The 27,921-nt window shown below is 42.3% G+C and overlaps 1 protein-coding gene across 1 annotated transcript; it reads right to left on the bottom strand.

Annotated features, from left to right (window-relative positions):
- Nucleotides 1-1,084: 1,084 nt before the first annotated feature.
- Nucleotides 1,085-27,699, bottom strand: HMMR (hyaluronan mediated motility receptor). Its single transcript, XM_065409575.1, has 18 exons — nt 27,654-27,699; nt 23,522-23,644; nt 22,592-22,680; nt 21,698-21,748; nt 20,879-21,067; nt 19,518-19,604; nt 14,199-14,299; nt 12,283-12,357; nt 10,861-11,039; nt 9,994-10,142; nt 9,505-9,719; nt 7,732-7,848; nt 4,717-4,875; nt 3,084-3,236; nt 2,845-2,944; nt 2,351-2,527; nt 1,624-1,786; nt 1,085-1,104 (listed from the first exon to the last, which is right to left on the bottom strand). The coding sequence occupies exons 1-18, from the start codon at nt 27,697-27,699 to the stop codon at nt 1,085-1,087; spliced, it is 2,193 nt and encodes a 730-aa protein (XP_065265647.1).
- Nucleotides 27,700-27,921: the final 222 nt, after the last annotated feature.

A 27,921-nucleotide genomic window follows, 5' to 3' on the forward strand; every position in this document is an offset into this window, starting at 1 on the left:
AAGAAGTGGGCCACTTAAGACTAAGATTTAGGACTTCAGACAGATTCACTAAAACCATTTTTATTCATCCAAAAAACACCTTATACACATTTACCAGTATAACATTTTAACAAAGCACGTGGATTGTCTTTCCATACTGCCAGTGTCTAAACCTTATAACACGAAACCCCTACTTATCCAGTGAACATCTTCCATCCAATGAAGACCGGGTTCCTTGTTTTTCCAGGTGTTGACTTTGTGCAAAGAGCTAGATAAAGTGAAGTGTTAGCTGTATAAGAGCCCAGTGAGTTTAGCATTCATTAAAGGTCACTGACATACCTGGAAATGGAAGCCTATCAGGATGTAGGAGCACAGGCAGTCACAAAAATTCTCAGTCTGTGTGTGCCAATCCTGACCAGAGACTTCTGTTTTAGTCACTAACCTCCAAGACTGTCAGTTAGAATGTCAACTGTGGTTTAGGTGGCCTGGACTCTCCCAGGAACTGGCCAGAGATCAACTTTGCAACCTGGATTTCACATCTATTCTGTGGTTTAGGGAATGACATGTGAAACAGCCAACATAAATGACTGGTCTCACAAAATGCTCCTTCCATCAGTACGCACACGTGAACAAAGTGAAAGAGTTTAGCCTAATGTACAAGAATCATGTGCAGTCAACCCAAGTAAAAAACTTTATTTCTTGAATTAAAAACTTGTTAATTTGTTACCCGTTGTATTAAATGGCCCTAGAGATGGACAGATTTTAAATCTGCTTTTGGTATTCTGTTCTCTTCAATTTAGACAGTTTAGACACAGTAGGAAGTGACATGCCAAATATTTCCCTAGGTCCCAGTGTGAAGCAGGCTTTGACCAGAGAACCTTTCCAGTGCACAGTCATCCATTGCCCGCTGGGTAATAGGTTATAAACCTAGCATTGTTCTTTAAAAATATTTAAGAAAGCCTTTCCCTTAAGGGCTCTTACTAGACCCATCATTGTGCAACCTTAATCCTTGATTTTATAATGTACATATGGTCCCTTGAATCTTCAATGCAGCATTTAGCTTTTCCCAGCAAGTTAACAGGATCCTCTTGAATCCAAGAACAGGTCAGCACTTGTTCCTGTTGCCTGCAATAGAAAAGCTGCTGTGAGCTTCTTGTAAATGTTTCTACTACTGTAGATAAACAGTAACTCAAAGTTCACATATTACCCAAGACATTATTAATTCCTGCTACTAAGTTACGGTTCTGCATTTCCCCATATGGAATGAGTAGTTTATATAATGTGAAGTCTTGTTTTGACTATATTTGAGGGATAATTGCAGGAAAGTGTGGACACTTACACATGATCTGAACCATTGATACTCAGACCTCAGTGATTCAGGAGCCACATTAGCGATCAATGTTACCCAAACAAGCCACAGTGGTGTGAATTCATTGTTTCGTTTACTATTCTCACAGAATATATAATTCTCACAGAAAAATGTCTGACTCAGTATTTTATCAACTACAATTGGTTAACATAGTAAAAGCATCCTGATTGTAATTATTAACCAATCAGTGTTTTAATATGTGCTGAAAGAGCCACAGGAGACCCATGTGAGCCTCAATTTGAGTATCACTCACCTGATTTAACATCCACACTTACCTTCTTTTAAAGGAGTTTTGGGAGCAACATTTTCCTTGCTATCATGTTGAAAAGCTTTAGAAGAATCAAAGCGCCCGATTCCCTGAATTTCATTCAGTTGCTCCTGAAGCTCTCTCTGTGCTTGTTTTTCCTTAGCTACCTGAGCACGCAGTTTTGAAACCTCCTGAAGTAGGAAACCAACACTTTAGTATAATTCTGAGGTCACCACATTATGAAGGAAGCAGTCATGAGTCAGTTACGTTAAGCTATTTTAAAGAAGGCTAGCCAAGAGAAGTCTGTAAAAACTGAAAGACAAAAGATTTTTGGATGGCTGGAAACTTTATTATTTATACCTGACTCAAGAGCATAGCATTCTGGAAGTCTATTAGTGTCTCATAGCACCACCAATATCCCCTGCTTTCTTTGCAAGGCTCTGGCCAGTGTGGCAATATGGATCTTGGGATCCATTTCCATTAGGTCTAGCAAGAGGTCAAGCGGAGAGATTTGTCCTCTCACAGCTATTATCTGGTTTGTCAAACATTAAACACTAGCCCAGATGTAGATGCCTGGAGCCAAAGCAGCTCATTCCAACTCCAGGCTAGAGAGAATTGTCCCAGATTATTTCAGTATTAAACTCTGAATAAGTTCAGATGTTTAGTGTCAGCATCTAGATAGTTTATCTTAAACTAGGATGATGTTGCTTAGTGGCTGGACATGATACATGCATTAGACATGTCAGTTGACAAACCTGTTTGAGCTGGGCATTCTCATCTTTCAGCTTCATAACATGTTTGATTTTCTGCCTCTGATTCTGATGGCCCAGTAGCTTAGCATATGCATCACTTAATTTGTTCAGCTCTTCCTGGGCTGCACCATGTTCGTTCGTGAGAGCATTCTTCTCTGCCTCAAATGCATCTAGTTGTTGCTGAAAGAGTTTGAGGAAGAGATCTTTCAGGTAAGGGAACATGAGCTATCACTGCCTATTCCTTTAAGAAGAATAGCCATGCCCCCAACACTTCTGTTAATCGTTCCTCTTAAACCTAAACTTAACAAGAAACTGGTGATAACCAGCTAATATCCTTCCCCAAATTGGGACACTGGAAGTCATATGTAAGAGTGAAGAGGGATGGGGGAAAATTAGTGGCATAGTAATATCTTCCAAGTTAACTCCAACTCTTAATAGTTGAGTGTTGACCCACTGGTGATGAATGCTGCTTCAAAGTGTTTAGCACAGAGACTAACCTGAAAAGGCTTAGTTTTGTTGTGCAAGTCTTCATAGAGAGCACGCCAGGTTTGTATCTCTTCTTGGAAGCCAGCAGACACCTTTTCATCTATAGTTTTCCTGAACAGAAACACACAAGCAGTTTGTTTAAATTTAAGATTTTTAAACAGCATGCGTTTGCAAAGGAAGCTTTTAAAAGCCACTCAGTCTAGTCTTAGATGTATTCCCATTACTAAGCCAGTCAGAGATCTGGAGTCACCTTGATCTTTCAACTTCAAGCTGTTTCTTGAAGTCTTCAGTTTGCTCTTCCAGTTTTGTCTGAAGTTTAGTTATCTGTGCAATGCAGGATTCCTTGGTTCTCCTTATTTCTGCTTCTTTTAGGGCTAGCTTTGTCTGGGCATCTAGAAGCATCCTAGGGAAGGGAAAAGTTAAAAAACAACAAAAACAACTGTTACTTCATGAAATATTTGGAGTTTCAGATTTAATCAGCAGTAAGCAAAGCTTGCAGCATTCCAGCTACTATACTTACAGAAAGAATGGTTAGACTGAAATAGCAAGGTTTGCACTGGCAGTGTTGCATAAGGCAGCCAACGGAGAGATAGTAAGGGGCTATCAGATTAAGCCTACAATATTTGTAATGTTTCAGTAGTTCAGGCAGTATAACTTTCTGTGCAAGGAAAGCTTCTGTAAAGCCTATTGATCTGTTTTAGCACATTAAGTTAATTCAAGGTATTTGTGTCTTATTCCAGTAGTTGTCGGACACAAACAGGGACACAAATTGGGGTGTATCTATTAATGGATTACCCACTCAAGCTACTTGAAGGAGGGATACGTCTCATGCTGACAGACCTGCAAAGCTAAACTAAACTAAACTGGTGTAACTGAACAGTTTATGTAAGCAGTAGAAGCTTAGACTTCTGAATGAGAAGAAGAGCTCCTAAATACATCCAGCAGGAATTGCTCACTTTTGTCTCCTTAAATATTTCAAGGTGGTGTGAACTTGAAAGTGTTTTAATGAAGTTATTTGTAAGATTCTACACTGAAGAGTTAGTGATTTCTGTAAGTTACTATTTAGCCAAGCTACAAACTTCACAGTACACAGAGCGGGGGGGGAAGAGAGAAACAAAACAAAAAACAAAAAAACCCCCCACAGTTTGGATGTCAAGAGGCCAACTGCTCTTTTATAATCTTACCAAAGGCTTTTAAAAATGCTACATCATTCACTGGTAAGCCTTTGGTTTACTAGACATATCCTGTTGTAGTCAAATACTGGAGATAAAGGTTAAATAAAGTGAACTTGTGACAGTTTCAAGACAATTAAATACCACTGTAGTGTATCTTGAGGTACCAGATTAAAGAGCAAGAGAAAGTTGGGTAGCACAGATTAGTCACAAATATTTGACCCGGATGGACTTTAAGGCAGGCATCTTGAGTAACAAACCCCAAAACTGCAGAATTAGAGCTGGGAGATTTAGGTCACGCAAGGCATTTGGAGAAGCAGTAAGTAGGGGTAGAAAGAGAGAAGACTGGAAGTTCCCTTTTCTGTGAAGCCAATAGCAGGAAGCTTTTGGGTGGCAAGCATTTACATACAATGTAATAAATTGATAGTCCATTAACCAAGTTATGATGAGGGATTTTAAGTGTCACTAGGAGACCAGGTATTGTAGTTAGCTATCTAACTGAATTGAGTCACCTCCTAACCTGCATTGCATATACTAGTGGATGTTGCACAGCAACCTTTCAATGCCCTGCAGCTGAAGGTCTATTCCTCTAACAATGAGAAACAGTTCATAACACTAGTTGTACTGGAGAAATATTCCATATGGTCTGGCCATAGCCATGTCAGAGGTGCCCCCCCAACCACTTCAAGGAATAATCAGATGGTCCATTACCTTGCATATTCCTCTTTTGCCTTGTCTTTAGCATGTTCCAGCTCCTGGAGTTGCTGTTGTGTATCCTGGCCTGCTTTTCTCAGCTCAGCAACTTTCTCCCGTAGAGAAGAATTGTCCAGTCGGAGACATGCCATTTCTTCAGTCATAGATACCTTGTAACTAGAAGGAAAAGTTTTAGCATCCGTTACTTAAATGATAATCTTCATTTTGCAGTGTTCAGTCCTTTTGAAGACCGTAACAATCGACCATAAGTTTGATGCAAGTTGTATTGGAGATCCCATCACAGAATCATAGTAATGTAGAGCCAGGTGCTTCAAGTGGTCTAGTCAATACTTCCTCCCTATGCTGAGGCAGAATTTCAAGACCATCTGTGAAAGGTATGTGTCTAATCTGGTATTAGAGACCTCCAATGACAGGGACTCCACAGCCTCCTGTTTCAGTGCTTAACTATCCTTATGTAGTTATAACTTTTTCCTGTTATCTAACCTAAGTCTCTCTTGCTCCAGATTAAGCAGATTGTTTCTTGTCCTAATGTCAGTGGATTGGAGAACGATTCATCACTTTCTTCTTTATGACAGCCCTTAACATCTCATAGAATATCAGGGTTGGAAGGGACCTCAGGAGGTCATCTAGTCCAACCCCCTGCTCAAAGCAGGACCAACCCCCAACTAAATCATCCCAGCCAGGGCTTTGTCAAGCCTAACCTTAAAAACCTCCAAGGAAGGAGATTCCACCACCTCCCTAGGTAACCCATTCCAGTGCTTCACCACCCTCCTAGTGAAAAAGTTTCCCCCTAATATCCAACCTAAACCTCCCCCACTGCAACTTGAGACCATTACTCCTTGTTCTGCCATCTGGTACCACTGAGAACAGTCTAGATCCATCCTCTTTAGAACCCCTTTCAGGTAGTTGAAAGCAGTCATCAAATCCCCACTCATTCTTCTCTGCTGCAGACTAAATAATCCCAGTTCCCTCAGCCTCTCCTCATAAGTTATGTGCTCCAGCCCCCTAATCGTTTTTGTTGCCCTCCGCTGGACTTTCCCATTTTTCTACATTCTTCTTGTAGTGTGGGGCCCCAAACTGGACACAGTACTCCAGATGAGGCCTCACCAATGTCGAATAGAGGGGAATGATCACGTCCCTCCATCTGCTGGCAATGCCCCTACTTCTACAGCCCCAAATGCTGTTAGCCTTCTTGGCAACAAGGGCACACTGTTGACTCATATCCCGCTTCTCGTCCACTGTAACCCCTAGAACTGCTTCCTAGGGATTCGGTCCCTAATCTTTAACAGTGAATGGGATTCTTCCGGCCTAAGTGCAGGACTCTGCACTTGTCCTCGTTGAACCTCATCAGGTTTATTTTGGCCCAATCGTCTAATTTGTCTAGGTCCCTCTGTACCCTATCCCTACCCTCCAGCGTATCTACCACTCCTTCCAGTTTAGTGTCATCTGCAAACTTGCTGAGAGTGCAGTCCATGCCATCCTCCAGATCATTATGAGATTGTTTATCAGGTTCTCCCTCAGCCTTCTCTTCTAGACTACAGAAGATTTAAAACAAAACAAAAAAAGCCATACCTTTCCTAATAGGTCAGGTGTTTTAAATCTTTTATCATTTGTTGCGGTCCTTTCCTATTTGTCCACATATTTCCTAATGTGTGGTGCACAGAATTGGAAACAGACTCCAGCTAAGGTCTCATCAGCACTGAGTAGAGTGGGACAGTTATCTCCCACGTCTTACATATAAGACTGTGAATACATCCCAGAATGACATTGTTGACTCGTATTTCGTTTGTGATCCACTATAGCCCCAAATCTTTTTCTGCAGTATTACTGCCTAGCTAGTTCCCCCCCCACACCCATCTTTGTTGTGCATTGATTTTTCCTTTCCAAGTGTAGTACTTTGCACTTCTCTTTATTGAATTGCATCTTGTTGAATTCAGACCAATTCTCAATTTGTCAAGGTTGTTTTGAATTCTAATCCTGTCCTCCAAAGTGTTTGCAACCCCTCCCAGCGTGGTACCATCTGCAAGTTTTATAACCATACTCCAAGTCATTGATGACTCATCAAATATAGTATACAGATACCTACTAGAGTGCACAAATTATAAGCAGCATCTACAGTCCTGTTGAAATTGTACCAAAACTTCAAGTTTCAATTAGTACAGATGACCAAATACAAAAAAAACTCTCCATTTCTGTCAGAAGTCACTAAGGGGTCATACATAACTCTCTGAATGCCCTTTTGTATAGCAAACAGTTACATAAAATCAGATTGACGTAATTACTCACATTGTTTTAAAAGTTAGGAAAGTACTGGCAGACAAGCAGAGTGTTTTTGCTATTTCTGTATCCTCTGCCAGTTTTAAGAGTTTAAAAGTACAAGATTACCAGTTCAGTTTTAAAATACTTTGCAACATCATGTGTAGTTTCCAGTGATTAAAGCAACAGTATCCCTAATCGGAGAACAGCCTGTGATCAGAAATTTAACTGTCATAATATTCATCTGGATCTTAACAGAAAGTTAAGCTGCACTTGCCAATGCACATAATCCTAATGTAGTTTTGTTTTCAGGAATGGGAATATCATTTGGAAAGAGTGTTCCACTAACATTAATAGTGTTGGGTTACAAGTGTATGGCACATATCACGTACACAAGAAGTTGAAAGATTTAAATGCCCATATAGGTGCTGACTCCATGGGTGCTCCAGGGCTAGAACATCCACCAAGGGGGAGGGGGGGGGGGAGGAGGAGGAAGGAGAAGAAAAGGGAGAAGGGATAAGAGAGAGAGAGGAGAGGAGAAGAGAGGTAAAAGCAGGTGCTCAGCACCCATCGGTCACCCGCCAATCATCTGTTTGGCAGCAGGTAGGAGGCACAGGGTGGGGGGAGGGGGGGGGGAAGAGAGCAGGTAGAGCACCTACCTGGAAGAAAAAGAAAAAAAAAAAAAAAAGTGAAAGTCAGCCTGTGAAAGCCCACTTCTCTATATCTCCCTCCAGCATCTAGAGGGAATTTGCATACCTTTCAAATTCAGCAACACTTTCTCCAAGTTTACGTAGCGTGTTGCTGTGCTCTTCTTGCAGCTGAACAATGGCTTTACTGTGTGTTTCATTGGTTCTCTCCAACTCAGCATTCTTCCTGAAAATAGATTTTAATATTCCATTCTTGAGTCCAAATCTTGGCATTGGTCTAGGACAAACAGCAGTGGTTGTACTGGCCATGACAGACTTGCTCTATCAGCTTCCTGTTACCTCTGATCCAAACCAGTATATTTCTTTCCTCAATACCACTTTCAAGAGTCTGCCTAGCAGGTTTGATTTTACATCATTTCCTTTCCCCAGTGCTTTAATTTCAGTGGTCTGTGTAGGATGGGATTTTTACCATGGAAGTAGAAGGAATTGGAGTTCAGGAAGAAGAGCTGCAAGTAAGGTGCTTAGTTCAATTAATCTCAACTCAGATTAAACAGTTTCTCTTTCCTGGTCCTCACAGCACGTCTCCTCGGGCTAGTTTAATTTCTCCAGAACCCCAAAGTCAAGGTTATCCAGTTGGGCTAGAGTATTCTAGATTTTATCTTCATATGGAAGAGAAATAGCTCTCTTTAGAGCTAGCAAGTCTAATAAGAGAGCTTAAAATAGAGTACATTTGTGCACAACACCTTGCTTTATGTACTTTTTCATTATCCTGAATCAGTAAACTGTCTAGCAGTTCATAAAGTACATTAGACACCCTAATGCTGGATACAAAAATAAAAATAGGAATTGATTTAACACCTTTTCTACAAAGTTAGCTGCTGTTCAACCAGTGTTTTTAAGCTAACACTTCAGTCCTTAGTTACTGAGCAACTTGGTGTCCTTATACTAAGGCCCTACCAAATTCATGGTCCATTTTGGTCAATTTCAGAGTCATAGGATTTTATAAATAGCTGAATCCATGAAATTTTACTATTTAAATCTAAAATTTCAGTGTTGTAATTGTAGGGGTCCTGACCCAAAAAGGAGTTGTGGGGGTGGGGTCACAAGGTTCTTGCAGGGGTGTGTGTGGTACTGCTACCAGCAGTGGTGCTGCCTTCAGAGCTGGGCAACTGGAGAGCAGTGGCTGCTGGTCAGGAAACTAGCTCTGCCTGCAGAGCTGGGCCCTCAGTCAGCAGCTACCACTCTCCGGCCGCCCAGCTCTGAAGGCAGCACAGAAGTAAGGGTGGCAATACCACGATTCCCACCCCGCAACTCCCTTTTGGGTCAGGACCGACAATTTGAGAAACGCTGGTATCCCCTGAATCTGTATAGTATCGGGTAAAAACACACAAAATAGACCAGATTTCACAGTCCGTGACACATTTTTCATGGCCATAGATTTGGTAGGGCCTTATTTATAACAGATAGGATTGAGCTGCTAAAATTTAAGAGCTGCTTTTTGAAGATACTGGATTAGATCCAACTGCTATAGAAAAATGAGCTGGTGGCCACAGGTCAATTTAGTCCTGTGTATTCTAGCTGAGAATTTTTTTAACTGAACCTGGATTGGCATCTGTACAGCTCTGTCGCATCTTAGGCGCATTTAACATGTGCGATTTCAGCTTTACACGGTCGGCAAAAACAAAAAACAAGAGAAAAATAATTTAAATACAGTTTCTGAAGTGCGGGCGATTTCGCCCGCCATTACACTCAATGTAATTTTGACTATGTGCGATTTTCGCTTTAGGCGCTGACTGCGGAACGTAACCCCAGCGTTAGATGAGACAGACCTGTATTTCCAAATTCATTGGAAGCAACAGGTAGAGTTACTCTTTTCACAAACCCTTTCAGCTTTGCTTCCATCTGTGCTAGCTCTTCAGCTCTGGACTTGTTCTCTTGTTCCAAGTGCTTTACCAACTTATCAGCCTTTTCTTCCTTAATATGCAGTTTATCCAACTCATCCATTGCTTCTTCTAGTTCTTCCTCCAAAAGGAGCCTCTCATTTGTTATCTCCTCTTGAAACTCTAGCAGCTTTTGATGAATGGAAGTGAAAAGTTCCTGCAGGTACGGACAGCACAAATACATAGCTATTAGTACAAAGGAGTTTTTGTTTAAGTTTACACAGTAATCTTAATTTTCATGAAGAAGAGTAAGGGCTTGTCTACATGAGGTTGACTAGCTAATAGCTATTCTACTATAGCTATGTCAGTCAGTTTCCTCTGTGTAAACAAGCCCTTATTCATCAATACATCCACAATGGGTTTGATCTAAACCAGAGCAAGAATTCAACAGCATTTGCTAGGAGAGTAGATAAAGTCTGTATTTAGTTTACCTTCTCTTGTTGCAGCTGAGAATAGATCTCCTCCTGTTTCTGCTGAAGTTTTTGGTGTTCTTGCTCCTCTAGGAGGAGTCTCTTTTTCAAGCTTTCTATTTCAGCATTCATACTTTGCTCTTTTTCTCTGTTCTCAGTTAAGAGTTTCTCTATAGAAGAGAAAGATGCCAATATAAGAACGCTTTGAGGACAGAATAATTAAGAGCTTTGCTCTACAGTACACTGTGGTGCCTTTTTTTTTTTTAAGTAGACTTTCCCCCAACTTGGTGAGCAGCTGAGTTTATCATAGGAACATTCTTCCATCCTAGGTGACAAGAGCACCATTAAGACTTTATCTCTCTTAGCATCAAAGAAAATGGGGTCGTGCTTCCTCCTACCGTCTCCCAGAACAACTGCTGGGATTACAGAGGGGTGTGCAGAGATGAGAGTCACTTAGTGGAGTCTAGAGCCAGAAGATATCATGGTATGCAGCAGTGAATTGTGACAATGCAATGCTGCACTGCTGCCTGGAGAATGGCTCACACCCTATCAATCACCAAATCAGAATATGGAACTAGAACCAAGTGATTTTTCAAGTGGAATCATACTTACTCTGGAAATTCCACAGTGTAAGCTAACTGGTTCAGACAGCTCCCCATTCCCACTTCACCCAGCAGCAGATGGAGGGGAGGGGGAAATTTTTAGTATTTGTTAGTAACAATACTTCTGACTATAATCTGGGCTAATAATAGGTAAAGAAGCAGCTCAGTATAACTACATACCACAGTTTTGACTTGGGACACGCTAACCTACATTTCAACAGAGGGTCTAAATGAAATCAGTTTGGACATGGGTCCAGAGACTCAGCCCACAGGCTATAACAATTACCTTTTTCTTGTTCAAGCAACTGACACCTTTCATTAAGCTCTTTGATTAGTTTAGATAGTTCTTCTTCTTTTGTTGTAAAACAATCTTTCAAGGCCATAATGTCCTGGTCCTTTTGTGCCAGTATCTTCTCCATATGGACAAGATCTAGTTTGTACTTCTCTATCTGTTCTGCAACTCCACTAAGAAAAAAAAAAAAAAAATCCAGATGTGTCAGCATTACATTTTGCTTAATTTTACATTGGTGTCACAATTTGCACCAACATAATCCTGTGTAACATTAAGATCCCAAGTATCTAAACAGGACTTGGGAAAGATTCATTTCTAGATGGAAGAGCTCAGGACAAGATCTATATTAATGTGCAATGATAGAGATCAGGTCTTTATAGTTCGCTTTTAATGCAGCTTCCACTTTGAGAGTTAACACAAGTAATCTTCAATACAAGTTAACTAAGACTCAGATCATTCCTCCTATGGAAAATATTCATGAAGAATCCTATGAAATTCTCTCCATTGAGTGCCCCCCCCCCCCCCAGCCTCTTGGACTGGTTGGGGGCTTGTCCCTTCTCCAGAGAGAAGTGGAAACCAGTCTCAGATTTATGCAGGAACTGCACAGATCCAAGAAAGTCACAATGTCTGACTCACTGCATGAAGATACAAGGTTCTGCTTAAGGGCCCCTCTTTATCTCTAACAGTGCATCTCTCTCTGCCCCTTTAAGGAGCAGAGAGGATCCCCAACAGAGAAAGGGGTACAGAATTTACTGCAGCCCAATTCCACACTAATTGTGCACATGCCTTCTCTATATTGGGATCTGCAATACACTTAGTTGTCCCATTGATCTTGGAAAGCATCTGTATTGAAGGGTATTGTTTACACAGCCGATGGTAAAGCACTGCCGTGGCAGCACTTTAAAATGGTTGTGTAGTTGCACTGGGAGAAAGCTCTCAGCGCTGTAATAAAACTATTGTAGTTCTGCAAGGGGAATAGCTCCCAGTGCTGTAACACTGTTTACACTGCCACTTTACAGCACTGAAATTTGCATTGCTCAGGGGGGTGTTTTTTCACACCCCTGAGCGAAGAAAGTTTCAGCACTGTAAGTGGCAGTGTAGACAAGGCTTAAGAGGGAAAAATCCAGCATAAAAACTCTGCATAAGTAGTGTTGACTAGACATTTTTTTATATGGAAGTAGCTTTCCTATGATACTATGGAGAGGTGAAGCCTTGCTCAACTACCAAGAGTCAAGCTAGTTTGAAGGTTTTTAAATCTAAGAAATGGACTAGAGATTTCACCCCCCTCCCATATAAAGGGAAGAGTCAGAATACTGATGTTTGTACAATTCAAATTAGAAATACTACTAAAGCTTGATCAAGCCCCTACAACTAAAGCTTAAGTAACACTTGATTTGTCAAATAGAAACTTGTTACCTGAGTTCTGTAATATATTCCAAGAGTTTCTCAGTGTCAGACTTTTCTTCAACCTTGTCTCTCTCAGTAGCAGTTCTAAAAATAAGAAATTTAGATGCTGCACTTAACATGACAGTTCTAAAGCCAGATACTCAAGAAGAGCAGCACAGAGCCAGAGGTTAATAAGTAGCTGCCTGAAGACAACTAACAGAAATTCTGCATTCATCTGTGGATTGCTAGTATTAAGGCCTCTAATCATGAGCCAGAAGACACCTAGATGACAAGTAATTCAGTACCACACAATATGAAATTAAGGCAAGTTTCTTCATGAATGTGTTAGAGTTGCATTTCAGTAGATTTTGCATTGTCAGTTTCAAATACTGAATGTTCAGCCATTCATATGTACATGGGAAGCAACAAACAAACTTTAAGGAGAGCTCATGCTAACTCACAGAATAAGTTAATTCAATCTCTTCCATACCCAGCCTAGGGGCTCTCTATCCTACAGTCTGGGAAGGAGGTGGCATGAGATCCTGCCCAGTCAGTAACTGCTGCTTCTGGTAGCAGTGAGAACATGGTATTCCTTCCTTCCTTGGTAGTCCATCGAATCCGATGATGACAAAAAAAGGAAGGAAGGGGGATGTTTGATGAACATGGTAATTAGGGATCTGAAAAATCAAGTAGATTTTTCTGCCTACCTATGATCTTCATGATTAGGGACATAAGTTGGGAAATGCTGCATCTAGCCACCAGTTGTACAACAAACAGGTAGCCTTCTTCAAAAGTCAACGTACTAATGTCTCCCATGACTAGTTGTATTCCGCAGGAACTATTAGCTCTAAGTTTACCAGTAGAATCACCAACAGTTTCATGAATTTTACTTTTATTATCAAACTCAAAGTGCAATGTTAGTAGTCAAATGCCTGAGCTGAGACATTGAAAAGTGTCTAAAACATATTTTAGCGTAATGAGGATTCCGTTCTCCTTCGCACATGCTTGAGCACAGGGTGGTATGGGTCATACTTGAGATCCATTTTGAAATGTGCACTGATGTAGAAAAGCAGTGGCCTGCACAGTGAGGTGAAGTACACTGGTTGTTAACTTCTACCCTGAAGCCAATCGAGGTGATGGCTGGGGCCTGCCTCTCTGCCCTTATGATACACCACCTCAAGCTGAGGCACTTGATTTGCAGTCTTTATGTAAAACAAAGTTGGCTTCTAGAAAGACATTCTCCACAACGGGTATTCGAGCAAGTTGGAGAGGAATAGCTGGACCTTCAGGTCAGAAATTCTCACAACACCTGTGAGGGAGACAAGTGTTGTTCCCCATTTTTTAGTTGGAGAATGGAGGCATAAGTTTCACTGAAGAGCCTATGACTGGGCCAGGAACTGAATCCAGTTGGCTTGAGTCCTAGTCTAGTGCCTTATCCTCTAAACTAGCCTTCTTACCATATTATACATGCTAGCTCACCTGAACTATATTAATGTTGGTCAACTGGTTACCTACAGTACACCAATAGCTTGATTAGATAGAAAAAAAATTGAAATCTTGCAGGATGCAATACCTTCTTTTTGCTATAGAATGGAAGTCACCCAAGGTTGACTGATTTCAATTCCAGTCACAGCTGGAATACTAGAGGAGCTATTTGTCTTGTTACAAATAGACACTAAGGGGCAGTGTCATATACTAGGCACCTCTTACAACCCTATACAACAGGGCCTAAATCTGATTTGCAGGATCACTTTGTATTGGTTTCCTCCTACACCAGATTCCAATCCACTGGCAAGCTCCTGTCAACTCCTTGTTTTCAGTACTTCTCTTCTCCTTAGCATCTGCTTACACTCATTTAGTTTGCCATATATTACACCCTTAGAGTTAAGTATAAGCAACAATGAAAGTTGGCAATTTATACCAGAGGTAATTCCTCTATTACTTACAGTTTTTCTTCCAGCTGTGCTACTTTTCCTTTGGACTGCACTAGATTCCTCTGGACTGCCTGCAACTTCATTTCCATGTCTTCTTGTTTAGCAAGGACATTCTTAAAACAAACATAATCAGTAGTTAATAGCTATAGAAGTTTGATAAGCATAAAATACAGCCAGCAAGTTATATTCCTATTAGGCATTGTGGTGGGCTTATTTATCCAGGCTAGTTTGCCACCATAAATCAGAATTCACTATTGGTACAGCCCAGTGCAGTTGGAGTCAAATTACATTGGTTTACAATTTTTGAGAAGTCGTCTGCTTCAGAGATAAAATGTGCTATTTATTATGTATTTTGATGTGCTGAATTCAAATATGACAATTAAAACAACTGATTGGCTACTGTTTCTAAGATATTTAAGTTTTTACATTTTATGTCTATGTATATTGTGTAGCTAGTAGAGTTTTAATCAAATTGTAAACCTAGGTCTTTTCATGTGTTTATGGTTGCTTTACATGATCATATTTCACCTGTCCTGTTTATGTAACACTTTAAAAATCAGCAAAAGGGTTATATAAATAAAATTTATTATGAAACAAAAGCCAAAAAACTATTACGTACATAGTTTAGTCCTATTCAGGGTCTACTCGGCGCTTCTTGGCTTGTCTCTTGTATTCATTAAATGGAGCATCTCTTGTCACTGTCCAGCAATAGTCTGCAAGCATTGATGGGCTCCATTTGCCCTCATAGCGTTTCTCCATTGTTGCAATGTCCTGGTGAAATCGCTCGCCGTGCTTGTCGCTCACTGCTCTGCAGTTCGGTGGAAAAAAGTCTAGATGAGAGTGCAAAAAATGTATCTTTAGTGACATGTTGCATCCAAGGCTTTTGTATGCCTTGAGGAGGTTTTCCACCAACAACCTGTAGTTGTCTGCCTTGTTGTTTCCGAGAAAATGTATTGCCACTAACTGGAAGGCTTTCCAGGCCGTCTTTTCCTTGCCACGCAGTGCATGGTCAAATGCATCATCTCGAAGTTCACGAATCTGAGGACCAACAAAGCCATCTTCCTTTATCTTAGCTTCACTTAACCTTGGAAATTTTCCACGGAGGTACTTGAAAGCTGCTTGTGTTTTGTCAAGGCCATTGACAAAGTTCTTCATCAGACCCAGCTTGATGTGTAAGGGTGGTAACAAAATCTTCCTTGATTCAACAAGTGGTGGATGCTGAACACTTTTCCTCCCAGGCTCCAATGACTGTCGGCGTGGCCAATCTTTCTTGATGTAGTGGGAATCTCTTGCACGACTATCCCATTCGCAGAGAAAACAGCAGTACTTTGTGTATCCAGTCTGCAGACCAAGCAAGAGCAACAACCTTCAAATCGCCACAAAGCTGCCACTGATGTTGGTCATACTTTATGCACCTCAAAAGTTGTTTCATGTTGTCATAGGTTTCCTTCATATGGACTGCATGACCAACTGGAATTGATGGCAAAACATTGCCATTATGCAATAAAAACAGCTTTAAGACTCGTCTTCGATGAATCAATGAACAGTCTCCACTCATCTGGATCGTGAACGATGTTGAGGGCTGCCATCACACCATCGATGTTGTTGCAGGCTACAAGATCACCTTCCATGAAGAAGAATGGGACAAGATCCTTTTGACGGTCACGGAACATGGAAACCCTAACATCACCTGCCAGGAGATTCCACTGCTGTAGTCTGGAGCCCAACAGCTCTGCCTTACTCTTGGGTAGTTCCAAATCCCTGACAAGGTCATTCAGTTCACCTTGGGTTATGAGGTGTGGTTCAGAGGAGGACGATGGGAGAAAGTGTGGGTCCTGTGACATTGATGGTTCAGGACCAGAAGTTTCATCCTCTTCCTCGTCTGACTCAAGTGAGAATGATTCGGGTGCATCAGGAACCAGCAGTCCTTCTCCGTGGGGTACTGGGCGTATAGCTGATGGAATGTTTGGATAATGCACAGTCCACTTTTTCTTCTTTGACACACCTTTCCCAACTGGAGGCACCATGCAGAAGTAACAATTGCTGGTATGATCTGTTGGCTCTCTCCAAATCATTGGCACTGCAAAAGGCATAGATTTCCTTTTCCTGTTCAACCACTGGCGAAGATTTGTTGCACAAGTGTTGCAGCATATGTGTGGGGCCCACCTCTTGTCCTGATCTCCGATTTTGCAGCCAAAATAAAGGTGATAGGCTTTCTTAACCATAGTGGATATACTGCGCTTTTGTGATGCAAAAGTCACTTCACCACAAACATAGCAGAAGTTATCGGCACTGTTCACACAAGTACGAGGCATCTCTGCTCACTTTGGCTAAACAGAAATGTGTCCCTTTGCAAAATCAAACACTGACAAATAAGAGCACGACACTGTGATTTCTAGAGCTGATATAGGGCAATTTGTTCAGCAGAGTGATGTAAGCTTCGTTATGATTGCATCATCCATGACTTCTAGGAATAACATGAATTGCATCGTATCATGTATGATGCAATACCAGCTTCAGATTGCATCATTCATTGTTTTGCCTAAAAAGCAAGTACTGTCCAAACCCAGTCATAGATTTAGTCATAGATCCAGTCAAAGATGTATTTTAGTCATTTCTGGTTTAAATTGAGATCCCTTCCCTTTATAACTCACTTATCCTCCGCCATTCCCAAGTCAAGGGTCGTATATACTGACCCAATAGCATATCTTGAAAACTAGAGCCAAACAACAATTTTAAGCATCATTTTCATTCTCAGTGACCCAGAATTAGTAAAGTTTGACTACAATTATTTCAGAAGCATTTTGGCTGTAGAGCAGTGTTAGGACTTTGGAATTCGAGATGAATATGACGTGAGAAAGTATATCAGGAAGGTATATTAATGGCAGTGATTTTCACAGAATTAAAGGACACTATTTGGTTTGCTTTCTAGAGGCAGTGTGGTCTAAATACATAATTGGATTGTGATGCTGTATGATTGAAGATGACCATTTGTATTGCTGTTATACAATTGGAACAAATCTTATAAAAAGTGTATCATGTAAGGTGTCAATGGAAAAAGTTACAATTTGTCAGGTATGATTATCCTGGTTAAATCCATGCATCACTGTATCTGAAGTTACAAACATTGGATATAGATCTGTATCTCAAACATGTGTCACCCAGGCATACAATACCTCAGAGCTAGATTGATATCAGGGCTAGCCAACTATGTGTTGGTGGCCCATTAAGGACACTACTCTCACAATGGGCCATTGAAGAGGCAGGCCTTTCCTGTGGATGCAGGGATAGGCAAACTTTGTGGCCCGAGGGCCACATCTGGGAATAGAAGTTGTATGGCGGGCCATGAATACTCACAAAATTGGGGTTGGCGTGCGGAAGGGGGTGAGGGCTGTGGTTAGGGGTGCAGCCAGAAGTGAGGAGTTCAGGATGCGGGAGAGGGCTCTGGGCTGGGGGGCAGGAGGGTGCTCTGTGACCAAGGGGTTTAGAGAGTGGGAGGTTGGGGGTGCGGGCTCTGGGGTGGAGCCAGCGATGAGAGTTTGGAGAGTGCTCTGGGTGGAGATTGAGGGGTTTGGAGGGCAGGGGGAGGGACAGAGAAGATCAGGGCTGGGGCAGAGGATGGGGGGGGAAGGCTCAGGGGTGCAGGCTTCAGGCAGCGCTTACCTCAAGCAGCTCCCACCTCAAGCAGCTCCCGGAAGCAGCGGCATGTCCCTTCTCCAGCTCCTATACAGAGGCATGGCCAGGCAGCTCTGCACTGTCCGCAGGCACCACACCTGCAGCTCCCATTGGCCGTGGTTCCTGGCCAATGGAGCTGCGGGGATGGCGCTTGGGGCAGGAGCAGCATGCAGAGCCAAGCCACCTGGCTGCCCCTACACATAGGAGCTGCTGGGGAGCCATGTCCCTGCTTCTGGGAGCTGGGTGGGGCAGCCCCTGACCCTGCTCCCCAGCAGGAGCTTGAGAACTGGATTACAACGGCTGGTGAGCGGTATCCGGCCTGCAGTTTGCCAACCCCTGTGTGGATGCCTCAGACAGCCAGGAGGCTATGGCCACCCTGTGTTTTTGCAAATCATGTAAGGACATGTGATGAAGAGGTGCCCCTCCCCCAACCCTAGAGTTGCTGCAGCAGGGAGAGGCTCCTCTTCCCCCCCCCCAAACCCAGGTGCTACTGTGGGAAAGGGGGGGTCCTCTTCCTGCTGTAGCCCAGGGCAACCTGCACCCCCAACCCCTCATCCCCGGTCCTACCCCAGAGCCCACACCCTCAGCTGGAGCCCTCACCCCCCCCCCCCCCAACCCTCTGTCCCTGAGCCCCTCATCCCCAACCCTCTGCTCCCTCCCACACTGCAAACCCCTCGGTCCCACCCCCGCCACATGAATTTTGTCATCTCCTCCATATTGGTGCACATATGTGACAACAAAATTCATTCTGCACATGCATGGGAAAAATTTGAGGGAACACTGCCAGAGCCATCTCCATTTTGCCTCATTCTTGCTCCAGTTCTCTGGACTATAGGTTTACAACTAAAATGAGTATTTTTAGCTATGGACTGTGGACCTTCCAATCTTTTGGAAGTTACCAGAGAGACTTTTGCAAGCCTGCAGTCTATTCCATCACTGCTATGATCCTGATCTATGAACACTGAAAATCACTTGTATGTATAGGATTCTTTAGCCATTTAGTAACTCTTCTTAATAAAAATCTTTAGTTAGCCAATCCTTAGTAAACTGACAGTTTGATATCTGGGTAAGATCTGAGATAACCCAGGTCAATATGTAAGTGTCTGATCCTTTGGAATTAGTAGAACCTCGCATATAATGAATTGGGTTTTTCAGTAACCTCTCACTATACTAGACTTGTTTGTCTGGATGGAAACCAATGGCTGGAATGCCTAAGAGGGACTGTGTTTGGCTTCTTGGTAGCCAGTGTGGTGCTACAGAAGCTCTTTTGATATGGATTTGGGGAAATGTCTGCCCTGTCTCTTGCAGTCTGCCTCAAGTGTGGCATTCTCAGTGTGGTCCATCCCAGACACATGGATATTGTGACATCTAAGGATTTCTAGACGCCTCATTATCTGGGTTCTGCTCGTCTCTGCTGTAGACTTGCGGTGCAAACTTGAAGTCATTTGAGCCTTTTGGCTCACTCTTCCCATTTAACAGAAGGTTGGAATAGCTACTTCTGACAGTGGAGTTGGAAGAACCCATTATTTGCAAGTTGATTTGTAATTAAAGGCATTTCAATTGCAAGCTACCATGTAGAAATGCTAGTACCCTGCTTCTAGTTCTGGAGGAGATCCAAGTTCCTGTCATATGAGCAATTTCAGTACAGTAACTTACTTTACTCTTTGCCTCCATCTTGTTCCTGAGTTTCATTAACTCCATGCATAGACTGCTCATTTTTTTCTGTGTACCATCTTCAGAAAACTTGGAGAGATAAAACACTTTCTGGTTAACACAGAATTAGCTGTACACAGAAGAACAGCTCACATTCATTTAATAAGGGCCTTCCACGACCCTTATTAATTTCCTCCCTCCCACCACTTAATCCTGCCTCCAAAAGAAGATATCTGCATTTCTTACCAGACTTAGGGGGAAAAAGTACTTGTAAACTGACTTTGCTTAAACTGCAAAGTGCACAAGCCAAGGCAAATGTACATTAAAAAGGCATATTTGTGGCTTTATATTCTTAAATTATAAAGTTCTACAGTATCTACCATTGAAGTGTTGCAATGTAGCTTGGGAGAAGTTTTACTTTATTTAACGGAATCAGTTTTATGTATTTAACACAGTATAATAGGTCCCATTGCTGGTGAGGGCAGGAACCTGAAGGGATGAAGCTAGAGCTCTAGAAACAAAAATGTTCCTACACAAGCCACTAATCATTTCCACTGAAAGTTTACCATTTGCCTATGCGTAAATTCTAGTCGCACTTTAGGATTAACAGCAGATTTCAACTTGCCACATGTCAAGTTGAACAAGTTTGATCAAAAGAACTCAGCCACACAAGTACACACTTGATATGAGACTTTATTGTGAGGGTAGGATATGCCTCAATTGCTTAGGTCAAGATAATCAAAGCTAGTAGGTAAAATCCTGGCCCCACTGAAGTCAGTGGCAAAGTTTCCATAGACTTCAATGGGGACAGAATTTCACCCATTATCTTTAATCTTCTTCCACCTATGAGCTCTTTGTCAGTGTCCTCCAAAGCAAAGCTTTCCTTGCACAGCATCTTGGTTGATAGTTTAGCAGGAAGTTTACCTCTTCTCTCTTATGCACTGTCTTGGTACAGCCCACACAAGCACAAGATGAGAGGATGTTTTGCAGACGGTAACACCAAGCATCCCTGTCTACCCGGTAGTATTACTTCAACTTTGTTATAACATTCTCACTGTAATTTGGATCAAAGTAAGTGTGAAAGACAACAGTACAATTAAAGTTTAAGTTGCCATATAATTTACAAGTATAGCCTAGTACTCTATTCACACAAGCCTGAGCATTAGCCCTACTGGTCAACTGGTCTACCTACTAACCCCAATCTAAGGGATCAGGTCCCACCTTTTTTCTTAACTGTAGAAGACTAAAAACATTAACTTTGTTGCTTGTGAACAAGCTTGAGGATGTCACCTGCACAGAAAGTGACAAAAACCATAGCAAGTCTCTGCTAATTTGATTAAATGGATCCAGGTCCAGACAAATACCTTTGATTTTAGAAATTCATTAGTTCTTGTTAATTCAAGAAGCTGTTTTTCCAGGGAAGCAACATTCGCTGAGAGAGATGTTTTCTCCCTGACTGCTGCAGTTAGTTTTGCTTCAGACTTCATGAAATCCTCCTCTAGAGCCTGGAGTCTTTTATCCTGCTCACCACGTTCTCTCACTAATGCACGAATCTAGAGGAAACAAGTTGTTTGAATATTTATTACACTTCTCAAATTTCTAACCCCCCCCCCCCCCCCAAAAAAAACACAAGTTCAGTTTGAGTGATGCCCATTGTTCTCCTGTGAAGACAGATTATCCTTTGTTATAACAACTTTCAGCTGTTAGATGTCCTTTCCCTTTTTCTGAGTGTTACTACAGAAAATCTTTACCTGCAATTAGGCTTAGTGGCTTTTGTATCCTTAGCATTTCATCTGGCTACTTTGCCCTACTCAGTTTATTTCAACTGGGGTGCAAGTCAGAATAATCTCATGGTTTCTCTAATTTGCCATGTGGGCAAAACTGGCCCTCTGGATTGAGGGGTGGAAAGACACTTATGTCAACACCACACCCTTAACATCTGAGAGATTTTTACAAGAAGCCAAAATATAGTTTTAGTGGCAAAAGGGAGAAGTTTAACATGCCCAGACTTGAAATTTGTATCTTAATTCCAAAGCTACAGCTTCAGCAGGTGATTATTACATAGAACAATACCCCACCATTTGACAAGAAAAAGCAGTTTCTCTCATATTCATTCTCTCATTCATATTCAAGGCAATAGTGGTCACATTATTTAAAAAAGCCAAAAAGAAATCTGTTCATACCTCTTTCTCAAGCATCTTTTGTTTTTTCAGCTCTTTCATGATGGTTGTATCCTTTAGATAGGAGAAAAAGCATGTAAGGGTTACATATTTTCATACCTGAGAGCACAAAACCTAAGTACTAAGTACTTCCATTGCAGGGTTTTTTGAAAAATTACTGACCAAATAAACTGCCACTATGAGACCCATGATATTGGGCTATTTGAACTAGTATGCTAATCATAAGGAATTTTATATCGATTTACATAATATAATACTGAAAACCTAACACTGAAGTAGCAAAACTTCCTACCACTTCACAAGCACTTAAAAAAAAATCCCATGGGCTAGTAAGTTGTTTAAAAACAAACTAACAAAAAAAAACCCACAACCCAGCACCGAACCCCCTCTTCCCTCAAAACTACAAAATATTTAATTGACTTTCACACACTAAGTGGTTCTACCCCTTCTCTTCACAGGACTCCATTGAGAGGGCAGGGGTTGCTCCCTACCCAAGCATCCTTAGCATTTGGGGCCCTCACCCTCTTATGTCCCCGTATCGGGGCTTTCTGCTTTTCACTTTATTCTATGGGGAAGGCAGCAGAGACTCAATAGTCAGTCAGTCTGTCTCTCTCTCTCTTCTCCTGCCACAGGCAGAGTTTCTATTGCCCCTGAGCAAGTGGATTATTCCAGGTCTGACTAAGCTATATTCCAAGGAAAGAAAAAGGACTTATTTCTTAGTCCCTACAGGATGGGCATAAGGATAATTGGGTTTATTTCAAGGCCCATTCTATCAAATGGTTCAAAATTTGGAGAATGCATTGTTTTAAAGACCCAAATTCAGAGTAGACTAAATTATAGGTTTGCCAAGAATTAACAGTATGGCCATAGCTATACCAGAGACAAGAAGAGTCTTACTGTTGATCCCAGAGATTTAAGTCTTCTTGCAGTTTTGGGCAAGCAGTCATTCGTTTCACTATTCAAATTCTGTTGACTTCCCATTTCCCCTGTGGAGACAACAAAGTTTCACCATACTAATGGGTCAAGGTTAAGTGACTGTTTTTGTAGAAAGACTACATTTAATAGAGTCTTTGATCTTTGTTAGAATGCCCACCTCAAATCTGAAGGTTTGATAAAAATATAACTATCTTCTATACCTGGCACTGTACAAGAGTTAGATGGACACCAATCAATTGGTCTATTCAGCTTCCATTGAACTTACCACCTGTCCTGAGACATACACTCAGGAAATGAAATATTATTGCCACTTTACAGTAGCTCCTCAATTGCAGTGTGAAGGAGAAACTGACTAGGTAGGTAGGTGGACAGAATGCATGAAGTGAAAAAAAGAAGTCCCTAATGTTTCAATAAAAATAATGCAGTATTACTGGAGGAGGGAAATTCAGATAAGCATACTTTTCAAATTGCTGTCCATCTTAAAATAGAAGCAGGTGGTCAATGAACCAATGTGAAGCAAAAGCAAAGCACAGACCATAATCTCAAGCACTGAGAAAGCAAGCCAAAGCAGCACCGTATCAGCACCAAGGCCATGTTTATAGTACAGCAGCAAAAGGGCTATAGCTGTGCTGATGGAAGAAGTTTTCTGTGTATGTAGTTAATCCACCTCTTTGAGAGGTGGAAGCTAGGTCAACAGAAGAATTATTTTGCATCTACACAAGGTTAGGTTGACCTTACTATGATGCTTAGGATGCAACATTTTTCAGCAGCCCTGAACAATGTAGCTAGGTTGATCTAATTTTTAAGTATTAGACCAAGTGATAGTTTCAGCATTGCAAGCCCTTTGAAGCTTTGTAATTTGCAAGTTTGTCAAGCTGTAGGACTACTTACCTTTCTGCTTTCTAAACTGTCGGGATTTCTGCTTTCTAAAGCGTTGGGATTTGTCAAAGGACACAGGTCCCTTCAATGCCTCTGAAGATTTGACTTCATAGGACCCCGGGGATGGGGCATAAACTAGAAATGAGGGAATGAGATGTTCAGCACAGGAGAGAACACTAGTTATGAGAATCTGAAAGAGGAGTTATATTTATGGATTGATTGCCACCAAGCAGTTCAGACCTATACTGCATCTCCTAGTTTTTAATCTGCACAAGAGATATCCAAATAAACGCGCAGAAGACAGACATCGCTTGTCCAAACATCCTGCAGATCATACCAGCAGTAAAGTTATGCCCATAGCAGAGCATTCTTACCTGTTTGTGTATGGATCACCAACATAAACTAGATTTGTGGTCTGTCCTTCATACCATGGAAAGACTTAAAATTAGTGCATTAAAGTCTATTCAAGTAGTTATTGGAAACACATGAGCAATTAGAAGACAATCAGCCCTATTTCAGCACCTTTGTTGGCACTTTGAATGGCACAAACTTTTAAAAGTTAGTCCTTCCACTTTAAGAGGGAGGCGCATTTGAACTCTGCCATTTTTCCAAGTGTGTAATTTTAAAAAACTGCTTGCAAAAGTGTCCTTGAAGGGAAACAGGAAAGACAGGAGAACACACTGGCACAGATTCATCATTGCTCTTACACTTACAGCTGGCAATATCCCGCCCTCGGTGGTCTCAGAGTATGGCGAGCTACTTTAAACGAGTCTGTCAACTTGTTTCAGTTTCCAAGGCTGATTTACTGACACAGATCAGGGATTGAATGGATATGAATTGCCACCCTCTGACCTCTCCAAATATACGTTGGTGGGACTGTATACAGATGCAGTCACCAAGACCTATTCTGAAAGGCAGATCTTAGACAGTGAATTTCTTAAAGCTCTGCATTAAACTGTCACCGGTTAGGATTTTGTGGATATAATCTTTGCTTTCTTAGATCTTGTATTAAAGTTTTAAAAAAAAAACAAAACAAAAAACCACACCCACATCTAACTAGGTGCCCCTTTATTAGTGAGGGGGTGGCCTTCCATTTCAAGAAGAAATGAGATTCCACGCTAAGAGGAGGATTGGACAGTTACAGTGACCTTTGGTTGAACAGAAAAATTTTAGTCAGTAATATTCAGTGCTAATGACACATTACTGCTTCAGGACATCAAGTACTAAAAAGCCAAAAAGTAGAGACGGAAGGACTGCTGTCCTTGGATGGGCATGATCTACAAAACAAGTTCTTAAATTATTTCCATAGTTTGGACCACCTCCTCGCCCACGTTATAACATTTGTGGCAACTGTAACAGCTGCCTACAGGAGATGGAAGGGCATTTTAGCAGCTTAAAAAAAAAAAAAGCCACCACCATGTGACTTGCCAGCTGATTCAAGGAACAGTTTGGGAACCACAGATATACATGAAGAACACATGGAGTATCTGGATATTGAAAAGGATGCAATTTAATTGGTGGAAAGATCAGAATAAAGTTTTCACAAGACGCTAATGCCACTGTAGAACTCTACGAATCCTACCCACAAGGCTAGATGTATCAGCCAGTTAGAGGGAACTGTTATGTTATGTCCTAAAATTTAGGATTTATTAGTCTGTTTCATAGCGATTAAGGCCAGAAGGGACCATAGATCATCTGTTTTACCTCTTGTTTTATCTCAAGACATAACACTTCAGATACTCCTATACTAAGTCTAATGACTTTAGTTAGACCAAAGCAATTTAGTCCTCAGGAGACAACACAGTTGTGTGCCACATGAAGAGAACAAAAGACAGAGATACACTAATGCCTGGAAATTGATTAGGAGAGACATGCTCAGATGATCCTAGCTGCCAATCCATGCCCCGAAGTGCAGAGGAAGACATCCAGGCCAAAACGTTCCTACCTGACTTGGGAGAAGATTCTTTCTTGACTGATCTCCTGATCAGTCAGACCTTGAGCACATGAGCAAGACATACCAGCCAGGCATCTAAGAAATAATTATTTGTACTGTCTCAGAGTACCAGTTTATTCTGGCCACAGGACACCAGACAAATCGATGATGCCTCAGAAGAAGGCAAAAAAAAAAAAACCCTGTTGCCAGTTATACAGTAGGGAAAAATTCTCTCCTGATCCCTGCAGGAAACCGGCTGAAGCATGAAAGTTGATTAGTAGAGCTGCAAGTGTTAGGAGCCTACTGAGGCCAAGGGAAGAAATCCGGTTCTCTCCATGAGGTGGATGAAAAGGGGATTCATAGATTCAGATTTCAAGGCCAAGAAGGGACCACTAAGGCCATCCAATAACACCTCCCCCGCCACCCCTCCCAACATACAGGCCATAGAATTTATCCCAGAAACCAGATTAAAGCATATATTTTTAGAAAGATCACAAGCAGAGCTCAATAGAAGCAGCATCATCTTTTCAGAGTTTCACAACTCACTGGAACGCCACAGACAAGGAAGATGAAGCTTTCAGTGCATCAAGTGGTAGTGACACACAATATTTACAGTGTAATACAGAAGTCCCTGTCAAGTACACTTGTGACAGGGCTTTGGAGCTGTGCTCCAGCTCCGCTCCAGGCAAAAACCTGCAGCCCCACTGCTCCGGAGCTGCTCTGCGCTCCAGCTCTGGGCTCCGCTCCAAAACCCTGGTGACATACTCACATAGTACACTATCTGAGTACCCTGTACCAGGCATAAATAGGGCCATTTATATTCCAGTGAAGACAACAGAGCAGCCCTAGAAAAAGTTGAACAGTTAGGCCAAGTCCCAATGCATGCAATTTCATCGCTCATAGTCCACAGAGGATGTGGGTAAGGAGGTGCACCTTAATCCATAAGCATGAGCTTGCTACCTTACTGAAATAAGTCTGCTGACACTATTAATGGTGACAAAAATCCAAGTCTGCCCACATATTTACACCAGCAACACCATCACAGGACCTAACCAGATCAGCCACATCATCACCCGTCCATTCACCTGCACGTCCACTAATGTAATATACGCCATCATGTGCCAGCAATGCCCCTTTGCTATGTATATTGGCCAAACTGGCCAAACCCTACGTAAAAGGATAAATGGACACAAGTCAGATATTAGGAATGGCAATATACAAAAACCTGTAGGAGAACACTTCAACCTCCCCGGACACACAATAGCAGATTTAAAGGTAGCCATCCTGCAGCAAAAAAACTTCAGGACCAGACTCCAAAAAGAAACTGCTGAACTTAAGTTCATTTGCAAATTTGACACCATCAGCTCAGGATTAAACAGACTGTGAATGGCTAGCCAACTACAAAAGCAGCTTCTCCTCCCTTGGTGTTCACAGCTCAACTGCTAGAAGAGGGCCTCATCCTCCCTGATTGAACTAACTTCATTATCTCTAGACTGATTCTTGCCTGCATATTTATACCTGCCCCTGGAAATTTCCACCACATGCATCTGACGAAGTGGGTATTCACCCACAAAAGCTTATGCTCCAATACATCTGTTAGTCTATAAGGTGTCACAGGACTCTGTCGCTTTTTACAGCTCCAGACTAACACAGCTACCCCTCTGATACTTGGCAAGAATAGCACTGTTGACCTAAGACCCCTTTGAGCAGACGTTTTAGCATCGCACACAGCCAGAACAAGCTTTGATCAAGGGCTGTAGGCCATGGACAGCTGCCCGCCTGGATGCTAGCACTCAGGGGTCTTAGCACCCCATTTCTTCCAGCGCTACACCAACGCCAGCCTTCAGGAGTTAGCAGTAGGCTAGTTAATCAAGGCAGGCAAACCTGGGAGCCTATGGGCGCCTCAGGGACGAGAGAAACCTTAACTCAGCATCACTCAACCGGGTGCTATGACCAGTGAGCACCAGCCCAGCCGAGCAGCTGCAACAGGACCTAAGGGGAGGCTTCAGGGACACCTTCAAGCCCAGCCGCCCTGCCCCAAATGGCCTCCCTTGCAAGGCCACAGAGCACTCTTAACCCCCCCACTCCCACAGCCCCTCCCCCGTAAGAGCCACTAAATGCCCATGGCTGCCCAGGGATAGGGACTGCATACGGCCAGGTCCGCCCTCAAGTTGCCCAGGGCACGGGCCCCACGCACGCACGCACGCTCACCAGTAGCCTCATTAAAGCGCTTGAGAGGGGCCTTGGGGAAGGCCATAGCTGCACAGCTCTCGGTCCCAATGGCCACTCACGCTCCCTAGAACCAGCTTCAGATTCAAACTGCCAACCGCCTTCTTAACACACCCTGACAGCCAATCACAGAACACCGCCTGCAAGCCTGTAGAGCCACCCAGCCAATCACCGCCTCTGCCGAGAGTATGCGCACCAGATCCCACGGGAAACAAGCGATGCCAGCGCATGAGCGGAAAAGAGGGGCTGC

Source organism: Emys orbicularis, chromosome 8 (genome assembly GCF_028017835.1).
Source record: "Emys orbicularis isolate rEmyOrb1 chromosome 8, rEmyOrb1.hap1, whole genome shotgun sequence".
NCBI classification, from domain to species: Eukaryota; Metazoa; Chordata; order Testudines; family Emydidae; genus Emys; species Emys orbicularis.